The sequence below is a fragment of the Mobula birostris genome, chromosome 2 (genome assembly GCF_030028105.1).
Source record: "Mobula birostris isolate sMobBir1 chromosome 2, sMobBir1.hap1, whole genome shotgun sequence".
Taxonomy (NCBI): domain Eukaryota; kingdom Metazoa; phylum Chordata; class Chondrichthyes; order Myliobatiformes; family Myliobatidae; genus Mobula; species Mobula birostris.
Window position 1 is genome coordinate 136,147,029 of NC_092371.1, and position 11,131 is coordinate 136,158,159.

Sequence of the window (11,131 nt, forward strand, 5' to 3'; positions counted from 1 at the left end):
AGAAGCCGAGGGCGGGGTGTCCAGGAAGAGGAGGAGGGTTGAAGACAGGAGAAGGGATCATCAGTGCGGGGTGGAGAATCCTTGCCAAAGAAGTACGCTCAGAGATGGAGGTGGTGGAAGAAAAGCTGAGCATCATGACGGGCTAGTTAAATTATCTTTTGATCCATCAATAAAAATGTTTAACATATCACAATAATTTTCCTTAACATATTGATGAACTGACAGACTCTAAGGCATATCAGGATCCTTGGACTTCATTAAATCATGCAACCTAAAATCAACTAAAGTCATTGGAAAAAAAAACAATGTGGGGTTACTGAAAAAGCTACAGTGGGACATATTGCATAATGCAGCAAACTGATATTCCTAGCATAATAAGAACCCAGCCACCCAAAACTAAAAGTACTCTTCTTGTGATGTTCCCAACAGTCTTCCTCACACTTTTTACAAGGTGATCATTTCTCTGCCCCCTCATATTAATCCAGTATGTAAACATCAACTTCACCCTCTGCAACTGTAAGAGTAATTGTCCTATTTCAACCAGTAAAGCCGAAACGGGAGATGGCCTTACTGCACCACAACCCAGTCTTGAACCATATCCAAACATGAGACTGCTTAACAATATGGTATTACAGGAAAGATTCTGGCATGGATAAAGCAGTGGCTGATTGGCAGGAGGCAAAGAGTGGGAATAAAAGGAGCCTTTTCTGGTTGGCTGCTGGAGACAAGAGTCTGTGTTGGGACCAATTATTTTTACGTTATATGTCAATGATTTGGATGAAGGGTGTTTGATGACTCTGGGCCTGTATTCACGAGAATTCAGAAAAATGAAGGGTGACCTCATTGAAACCTATTGAATGGTGGAAGAGTGATAGAGTGGATGTGGAAAGGATGTTTCCGATGGTAGGAGCGCCTAAGATCAAAGGACATGTCCTCAGAATAGAGGGGCATCCTTTTAGAATGGAGATAAGAACATACGAACATAAGAAATAGGAGCAGGAGTAGGCCATCCGGCCCATCGAGCCTGCCCTGCCATTCAATAAGATCATGACTGATCTGTCCATAAACTCAGCTCTATCTACCTGCCTTTTCCTCATAACCCTTAATTCCTTTACTATGTAAAATCCTATCTAACTATTTCTTAAATATATTTAGTGAAGAAGCCTCAACTGCTTCCCTGGGCAGAGAATTCCACAGATTTCACCACTCTCTGGGAAAAACAGTTTCTCCTCATCTCCGTCCTAAATCTTCTCCCTGAATCTTGAGGCAGTGTCCCCTAGTTCTTGTCTGACCTACCAATGGAAACAACTTTCCCACTTCTATCTTATCCATCTCTTTCAAAATTTTGTATGTTTCTGTAAGATCCCCTCTCATTCTTCTGAACTCCAGACAGTATAGTCTCAGGCGACTCAGTCTGTCCTCATAGGTTAACCCCTTCATCCCTGGAATCAACCTGGTGAACCTCCTCTGCACTGCCTCCAAAGCCAGTATATCCTTCCTCAAGTATGGAGACCAGAACTGCACACAGTACTCCAGGCCCTGTATAGTTGCAGCATAACCTCCCTGCTCTTGAATTCAATCCCTCTAGCAATGAGGGCCAACAATGAGGAAGAATTTTTTGACTAGACAATAGTGAATCTGTGGAATCCTCTGCCACAGGCAGCTGTGGAGGCCAAGACTTTGTGTATATTTAAGGCAGAGATTGATAAATTCTTGATTGGTAAGGACATGAATAGATAAAGGGGGGAGGCAGGAGACTGGGGCTGAGAGAAAAAATGGATCAGCCATGATGAAATAGTGAAGAAGACTCAAAGGGCCAAATGGCCTAATTCTGCTCCTATATCTTATGGTCTTATGACTCATTATCCTATCAAGTCATGCTTGCTGTTGCTTTGGATAAGGACTGTGAGAACGTTTTAATGTGGTTGATGGAACAGTTAAGCTGATTACACTTTACAATGTTACGCTGTATTTTTAGCATCAGTTTTCTTGCAGCAAGAATCACAGAGAGCCAGATACTTCTTGAGTGATGGCTCCAGAAGTAACTTCATTAAAAATAGACAGGCTGATGAAAACTGTGCATGACACTTTTCAATCTGGTGTTTACCACCATGTATCCTTCCACCCAGCTCCATTCATATGACTCATGCAAGCCTCTTGGGTCATGGATCGATGACCTCGTAGACCGAGTGAACTTTTTCAGGACCTGGTCGGTGCAGTTCGTGGCAGGTGCTCAGCAGAGGTAAGAACAGTGCAATCCCGGGGCCCACCTTCAGGAAAAATCCTCAGCCCTCAGGCAGATCCACAAATTCAAATACATAACCTGACCCCTGGGAAATTAGCTGAACTCCAGATGTCAACCACACAAAGCCAAACACTTGACACCCATTCAACCCTAGAACATAGAATATAGAGTGCAAAACAAGAACAGGCCCTTGCCGAATGAAACTAAATATCTTTGGCCTTGGTATGATCCAAATCCCTCCATTTCCTATGTGACTTCCCTAACTAACACCTCTATTATATCTGCTTTCACCACCATCCCTAGCAACACATTTCAGGCACACACCACACTATGTAAAAATAACATCTCCGTACTTCTCCTTTGAACTTTCCCCCTCTAACTTTAAATGCATGCTCTCTAGTACTTGACATTTCCTTCCTGGGACAAAGATTCTGAATGTCTGCTCCATGTATGTCACACACAATTTTATAGACCTCTATCATGTATCTCCTCAGCTTGACGCTCCAGGCAGTATAATCCAAGTTTGTTCAACCTCTCCTTAGAACTGATGCCCTCTATTCCAGGCAACCTCCTGGTAAACCTCTTCCGTGTGCTTTCAAAATCCTCCACGTCCTTCCTGTATGCAGCAACCAGAACTGCCACGATACTTCATGTGCATCCTATCCTGTGTTTTATCTTGCTGCGACATGACTTCCTTACTTTAAGCTCAGTGCCCCAACCCCAATCAATGAAGGCAAGCATGATGCCTTGTTTACCACCCTATCTAGTCATGTGACCACTTTCGGGGAGCTGTGGACTTGACCCCAAGATCCCTGTGACATCAATATTGTTAAATGTCCTCTTCCATTGCCCTTCTCACTTCAAATGCAAGTCCTCTGGTATTTGACATTTCTTTAGTTCCCTGTTGATTGAAATATATCCTGGGTGTCAATGTACTTGGTATGATTCAGATGTCTTTACTTTTCAATATCACTGCAGGATTGTGGTTCTTCAAGAGAGATCTGCATCCCAGCGGAGTGTTACCCAGCAGACCTGTAACGTGAACCCATCTGCCTTCTGGCTTTCAGCATTCTTCTCTCCACAAGGTAAGCCACTGACACAGCTATGCAATCCGAGGCTGAGCATTCATACTGTACTGTCTCTAAGGCTGGGCACTCACACAGTACAGGGTCTGGAAGTGAGTACTCACATTGAACTAGGTCTGTAATGGGTCTGGTACTGGAGACTCACGCAGTAATGGAAACAGGACTGGGCATTCGCATTGTAGCAGGTGTGGGAATCTGGCCAGTTCCACTGGACCACTGGTTAAACCCTTCCCCCAGACCAGACACTGACCCAGAACCAGATGTTGGGCCCAGACAGGAAGTGACCCCAGAGTGGATATTAACCACACCCACCCCCCCCCCCAAACTGGACATTGATTCCAGACCACATATTGACCCCAAATCAGATATTGATCCCTGGACTGAGACTCCTACAATGAATCATCTTCACCTGCACCATGGATGAGTTGTTGAGGTGAAGTAATTGACTTGGCTTGAAACTATTGACCATCTTTGCAGGATTCCTGGTGGCTCTATTACAGAACCATGCCCGGAAACATGGTGTGCCGATGGATTCTCTCACCTTCAGCTTCCACATCCTGCCCTTCAGTGAGGACACTGAGGATCATTCCAGCCCCACAAAGCATCGATCCAATACCTGGACGAAAGCCTTTAAGGTAGGTGCAGGAAGTAACTTCACCACATGGTTGTGGGCACATTGTGAAGTACGTTCAGAGTTCTTGGCATAGAATCATGCCACTTCACCCAACTTGCCCATGCTGACCAATGGGAACCATTGGGTACTAATCCCATCTGCCAGCACTTGGTCCATCTCCCTCTATGCCTACATGGTTCAGGTGCTCATCTGGACATTTCGTAAATACTGTCAGTAACCCAGCATCAACCAGTCTCACAGACTGCCAGGTACTCACCACTCTCTGCGTAAAAATAGAACATAAATCCCTACAGCACAGTCTAGGCCCCTTGACCCACAATGTTGTGCTGACCTTTTAACCTACTCTTAAGATCCATCTAACTCTTCCCTCCCACATAGCTCCTTCATTTTCCTATCATCCATGCCTATCTAAGAGTTTCTTAAATACTTCTAATATATCTGCATCTACTACCACCACCCCTGGCAGGGTGTTCCATGCACTCATCATTCTCTGTGTAAAAAAAACTACCCCTCTACCCCTGACCTGCCCCCCTATACTTTCCTCCAATTACCTTAAAATTATGCCCCTTGGTATTAGCCATTTCTATCCTGGAGAAGAAGCCTCTGGCTATCCTCTCGATGTATGCCTCTTATTATCATCTTGTACACCTCTATCAAGTTGCCTCTCTTCCTCTTTTGCTCCAAAGAGAAAAGCTTTTGCTCACTCAACATATCCTCATAAGACACGCAAGACAGGCAGCATCCTGCTAAATCTCCTCTGCACCATCTCTAAAGCTTCTACATCCTTCCTATGATGAGGCAACCGGAACTGAACACAATATTTCAAGTGTGGTCTAACTAATCTTTTATAGAGCTGCAACATTACCTTGTGGCTTTTGAACTCAGTCTTATGACTAATGAAGGCCAACACCCCATATACCTTCTTAACCACCCTATCAACTTACTAAAATCCATATACATCACATTTACTGCTCTACCTTTATCAATGTGCTTTGTCACATCCTCAAAGAATCCAATCAAGCTCATGAGGTATGACTTGCCACTCACAAAGCCAGGCTGACTATCCTGAATCAGACCATGCTTCTCTAAATGCTCATATATCCTGTCTCTGAGAATTTTAAATAGTTTGGCCCCCAACAAATTAGGACTCACTGATCTATAATTCCCAAGGTTATCCCTTCTCCCTTTTTTGAAATATGGAATAACATTTGCCACCCTCTAATCATATGATACTGTTCCTGGGCCAGTGAGGATGCAAAGATCTTCGCCAAAAGCACAGTAATCTCTTTCCTTATTTCCTGAATATCCCACCCAGCCCCAGGGACTTATCTATCCTAATGTTTTCAAATCTTCCAGTACATCCTCTTTCTAAACGTCAAAATATTCTAACATATCAGCTTGTTTTGTGCGCTCCTCACAAACGTCAAGGTCCTCTCACTGGGCAATACTGAAACAAAGTATTCATTAAGCACCTCCCCTATCTCCTCCGAATCTGTGCACGTTTCATCTTCTATCCCTGATCAGTCCTACCCTCATTCTAATGTCCCCTGTTCTTCACAAGGCTTCACAGCCTTAGGGGTTTTCCTCAATCCTGTTCACCAAGGCCTTGTATGAACCTCCTATCTCTCCTAAATCTATTCTTCAGTTCCTTCCTGGCTACCTGGTATCTCTCTAGAATCCTGTCTGACTCTTGCTTTCTAAATGGTAAGTAAGCTTTTTACTTCCTGTTGAAAAGATGTTCCACATTTCCTGTCAACCATGCTTCCTTCCCCCTACCATCATATCCCTGCCTCAGAAGGACAAACCTATCAAGAACCCTATGCAGGGCTCCTTAAACAACATCCACATTTCCGTTGTGTATTTCCCTGTGTACATCCATTCCAAATTTATGCTCCCAAGTTCATGCCTAATTACATCATAATGCACCCTCCCCCAAATAAATACTTTCTCATACCGTCTCCTCCTATCTGTGTACAAAGCTATGGTAAAGATCAGAGAGCTGTAGGCACTGTCTTCAAAATGCACACTCTCTGAAAGATCTGACACCTGACCTAGTTCATTGCCTAGCACCAGATGCAGTATGGTCTTTCCAGTCAGCCTGTCTACATATTGTGTCAGGAATTTACCCTGGACACATCTAGCAAATTCCACCCCATTTAAACCATTTGCACTAAGGAGGTGCCATTCAATATTAGGGATGTTGAAGTCACCCATGACAATAACCCTATTATTTTTGCACCTTTCCAAAATCTACCTCCAAATCTGCCCTCAATGTCTCTATTGCTATGGGGGTGGGGGTCTATAGAATATTCCTAATAAAACGACTGCTCCCTTCCCGTTTCTGACTTCCACCCTCACTGAATCAATTGACAGTCCCGCCATGACATCCTCCCTTTCTGCAGCTGTGATACTAAACTCGATTGGCAATGCCACTCCCTACTTCTTTTACCTTCTACCCTGTTCCGTTTGAAACATTGAAACCTCGGAACACTCAGCAGCCATTCCTGCCCTTGTGACAGCCAGATCTCTGTAATGGCTAAAATGTCATAGTTCTATATACTGATCCATGCTCTAAGTTCATCACCCTTATTCCTGATACTTCGTGCATTAAAATAGACACACTTCAACCCAGCCCATTGATGCAATTTTGCCCTACCAACTGCCTCTGTCACACTGTCCTATCACTCTGGTTCCCAACCCCTGCCAAAAAAAGAAAAAGATTCTATTCAGATTCCTTCTAAATCTCTTCCCCTGACCCTAAACCTATGTCCTCGATTTTTATCATCCTCTGATATGGGAGAAATTCCTCCAATCTATCCCCTCAAATCGCAGGATTGGTTCTGGGGGTGTACACAGGGCAGGGTCTGATGGACAGAGTGAGCTCTTTTCCATATGATTGGCTTCAACCAATATTCTGCTTACAGGGCAGAGCTGCTCCAGATGATGGGGCTGTGCTGTTTGGTTTTTACTTGGATGGTGCCTCCTGGGACCCCAAGGCAGAGACACTGAAGGACTGCCGCGTGGGCCAGAGATTCTGCAAAATGCCTGCAATACACTTCCTGCCTGTAAAGGTGAGACCTTAACTGAACTGTGAACATTTTTCAAGTTCAAAGTAAATTTATTATACAAGTACATACCCTGTTTATGTCACCATATACCACCCTAAGATTCCTTTTTGTGGGCATACTGAATAAATCCAATAAGTATAATAGAATTAATGAAAACCTGTAGCAACAGGGTGGACAACCAGTGTGCAAAAGACAACAAACTGTGAAAATACAAAAAGAAAAAAATAAATAATAATAATAATAAAAAATAAATAAATTTCGAGAACATGTGATGAAGAGGCCTTGAAAGTGAGTCCATAGGTTGTGGGAAGAGTTCAGTGATGGGCGAGTGAAGTTGACTGAAGTTATCCTCTATGGTTCAAGAGCCTGATAGTTGAGGAGTAGTAACTGTTCCTAAACATGCTGGTGTGAGTCCTGGGACTCCTGTACCTTCCTGATGGCAGCAGTGAGAAGGGAGCATAACCTGGATGGTGTGTGTCCTTGATGATGGATGCTGCTTTCTTGTGACAATGTTCTGTGTTGATGTGCTCAGTGGTGGCCAGGGATTTACCCTGATGGACTGGGCTGCATCCACTACTTCTTGTAGGATTTTCCTTTCGAGGACATTGGTGTTTCCATACCAGGCTGTGATACAACCAGTCAATATACTCTCCACCACACATCTATAGAAGTTTCTAAAGTTTTAGATGCCATCCCAAATCTTTGCAAACTTGTCAGGAAGTCGAGGTGCTACCATGCTTTCTTCATAATTGCACTTACACACTGGGCCCAGGACAGGTGCTCTGAAATGATAACTTCAAGGTACTTAGAGTTGCTGAACCTCTTCACCTCTGATCCCCCAATGAGGACTGACTCATGGACCTCCGGTTTCCTCCTCCTGAAGACAATAATCAGCTCCTTGGTCTTGCTGACATTGAATAAGAGGCTTTTGTTGTGGTAACACAGCCAGATTTTCAATCTCTGTCCCATATGGAGATTCATCACCACCTTTGATCTGGTCAATGACCATGGTGTCATCAGCAAACTTAAATATAGCATTGGAGTTGTGCTTAGCCTCACAGTCATAAGTGTAAAGTGAATAGATTAGGAAGCTAAGCTCACAGTTTTGTGGTTCATCTGTGCTGATGGAGATTGAGGAGGAAATGTTGCCAATTCGAACTGACTGGGGTCTGCAAGTGAGGAAATCAAGGACAATTGCACAAGGAGGTATTGAAGCCACGGTCTTGAAACTTATTGATTAGCTTTAAGGGGATGATGGTACTGAATGCTGAGCTGTAATCAATGAAGAGCATCCTGATGTATGCACCTTTGCTATCCAGATGTTCCTGGCTTGAGTAAAGAGCCAATGAAATAGCACCTGCTATGGACCTGTTGTGCCAGAAGGTAAATTGGAGCAGATCCAAGTTGCTTCTCAGACATAGGGTCTGTACTGAGATGTCCCCAGGGAAGGACCAGAGCCAATAGGAACCCAAGCACTTATACTAAGCCCTTTGTGACAAATGAGAGGATTTTATGCCTTGTAGTTGGTCTGGATATGATCTTTTACCCAGAGGTGAAAAGTCAGTGTCCAGCACAGCACGGTGGCAGGCAGCCCTGTCTTATAAATTCTTACAATCTCAGCAGCAGAGGTAGGGAGATACTTGATTAGTTGTGGAGTGAAAGGTTAATGGGATGGGTAGGAAGATAAAGATGAGATAACTAGCAGATCCTATTAAATGGAAGAGTCGATTCAAAGGGTTGAGTGACAACTTCTGATTCTAAAGTTCACCATCAGTATGTGATACATGAAAGTTCATGATCAGTCTATGATATGTGAAAATTCACCATCAGTCTGTGATGTATGAAAGTATATCGTTCGTTTGTGATATCTAAAAGTTCAATGTTAGCGTGTGATGTTTCGAAGTTCATTATTAGTAATACTTGATGCAAGAATGTGCAATTAAAAACATTTTTATCTCATTTCAGGTTGACAGCCAAAAGGGATTGTCCAGGCTGGTGAAGGACTCTCCAGTAGGGGATCGGTATTACGAATGTCCGATGTACAGAACCTCTCAGCGAGCTGGCTCCCTCTCCACTACTAGCCTGTCTTCTACCTTTATAATTGCAGTCCACCTCCCCACTGCCCTGCCTGCCGATCACTGGGTGTTGCGGGGCGTGGCCCTTGTGTGCCAGATGGACAATTGACCATTGGCTGTATCTCCTCTCTCCTTCCAAGGAGAAAATCCAAGGGTGATTCAAGATCACCTTTCTCAATCAGCCCCTAATTCCATGATCCTGATTGCATTATTCCACCTTCTCTGCTTCCTCTAGGTTTCCGATATCCTTCTCTCTTCTGATCAATGTTCCAGAGTTCATTGATCCCCTCTCATTGTGGAGGAATACTTATGTTGTTTCCATTAATCCCCTCTATTGGAAAGGGGTTTATTAGTTCTGCTCAACTTGTCACCCCACCCCACGTAAGGCCCTCTATGTCTCAGCCCAGGAGACCTGGAGCTGGTGTTATCCGTGTGTGCTTGTGTGTGCTCACATGTGTGCCTCAGGCTTCTTCATGAGTGCTCACCATGTGTGATCTCTTGTTTCACATCTAACAATAAGAACATTGCCACATTTTACAGAAGTGATCAATTCTCCAATGTTTGCTTAATTAAACAATCTGATTGGTTTTCGGCTGTCTATGTCTAATTATTTGCACTTATTTCATTTCCATTCCTGTCCAAACTCTTCATCAAAATTAGACAGTCATGAGAGACTTTAAGACCATATATGATGTAATGGGAGAATTAGGCCATTCTGCCCATCAGGTCTGTTCCACCATTTAATCATGACTGATTGTTTATCAATGACCATTCTCCTGTATTTTCCCCATAACCCTTAATCCTTTCACTAATCTAGAACCTATCAATCTCTGCCTTTAAAACCCCTAATGATTTGGCCTCCAGAGCCCTCTGTGGCAACAAACTGCACTTGTTCACCACCCTCTAGCTAAAGTTATTCTTCCTTGTTACAATTTTCAAGAGACAATTTTATTCTGAGACTGTGCTTCAGATCTGAGACTCTCCTAATAAGGGAGGTATTCTCTCCACATCCATTCTATCCAAAGCTTTCATTTGCAATGGTTTCAACGAGATTCCCCCCATACTTCTGAACTTCATCAAGTACAGGTTCAGTGAGGCCAGATCAGGATCGAGCTGACTGTTCTCACAGAGTCAGTATGGACACTGGACTGAGTGTACTTCCATCTAGTAAATCTCTGTTCCTTTCAGTGGAGTATGGTCAGGCTACAGAGGGTGCAGAGAGATGAGGCTAAGGAGAATCTCTCCAGACTTGAGAAAAGTAGACACAGGCTAGCCCAATAAGTCTGAACCGATGAAATCAAAATGTAATGGTGCAGAACTGGTTAGGTCACAGCTGAATTTCAAATTATGGTTCTGGTCATCACAGTAAAAGGTTGCAGAGGAGATTCACTAGGATATAGCCTGGGATCGAGTATTTTAATTATGTGGTGAGTTGAGAGGCTGGATATGTTTTCTTTGTTGCAGGGGAAGCTGAGTGGGACCTAATAGATGTGTACAAAATTATGAGGGACACAAATAAGCTAGACATTGCAAATGTTTTCCCCAAACCAGAGGTGTCTAAAAGCAGTAGGCATGGGTTTAAGTAGTAATAAGTTTAGAATAAGTTTGCGGAAGTATTTTTCACCATAGGATGGTTAGGATTTGGAAATGGATACTCTCACAACATTGAATGCATATTTAAATAAGGATTTGAATCTCCATAGAAGGCGATGGGTCAATCCTAGAAAATGGAATTAGTATAGATAGGTTCTTGGGGTTGTCAGGGCTGGACTATTTAGGATCAAGGTCATGTGCAATGGATAGCAAGAGTGGTTTGGCGGTGAGGGACAGTAGGGGTGGTCCAGATGCTGCAGACTGAATTGTTGACTTTTGGAGCTCAGAGTTTCTTACGTCTGCAAACTAATGAGGATTGCTTCAATTGGCAATTGAGTCCTTCATGATAGGATAAGAACTTGTAGGTGCCAACCATTGTATAAGAAGAATGAGATTCATTTTGCAAGGATGTGAGCGTACAACATACAGAA

General features: G+C 43.4%; 1 protein-coding gene across 2 annotated transcripts in view; it reads left to right on the forward strand.

Moving 5' to 3' along the window:
- Nucleotides 1–9,660, forward strand: part of LOC140191469 (dynein axonemal heavy chain 6-like) — a 91,076-nt gene extending 81,416 nt beyond the window's left edge. For both annotated transcript variants that reach the window (XM_072248916.1, XM_072248923.1), the window contains 5 exons: nucleotides 2,130–2,242; nucleotides 3,224–3,330; nucleotides 3,808–3,965; nucleotides 6,889–7,035; nucleotides 8,998–9,660. In XM_072248916.1, coding sequence (XP_072105017.1) covers nucleotides 2,130–2,242; nucleotides 3,224–3,330; nucleotides 3,808–3,965; nucleotides 6,889–7,035; nucleotides 8,998–9,216 — 744 coding nt within the window. In that variant the 3' untranslated portion in view covers nucleotides 9,217–9,660. The remainder of the gene's footprint in view (nucleotides 1–2,129; nucleotides 2,243–3,223; nucleotides 3,331–3,807; nucleotides 3,966–6,888; nucleotides 7,036–8,997) is intronic.
- The last annotated feature ends 1,471 nt before the right edge of the window (nucleotides 9,661–11,131 follow it).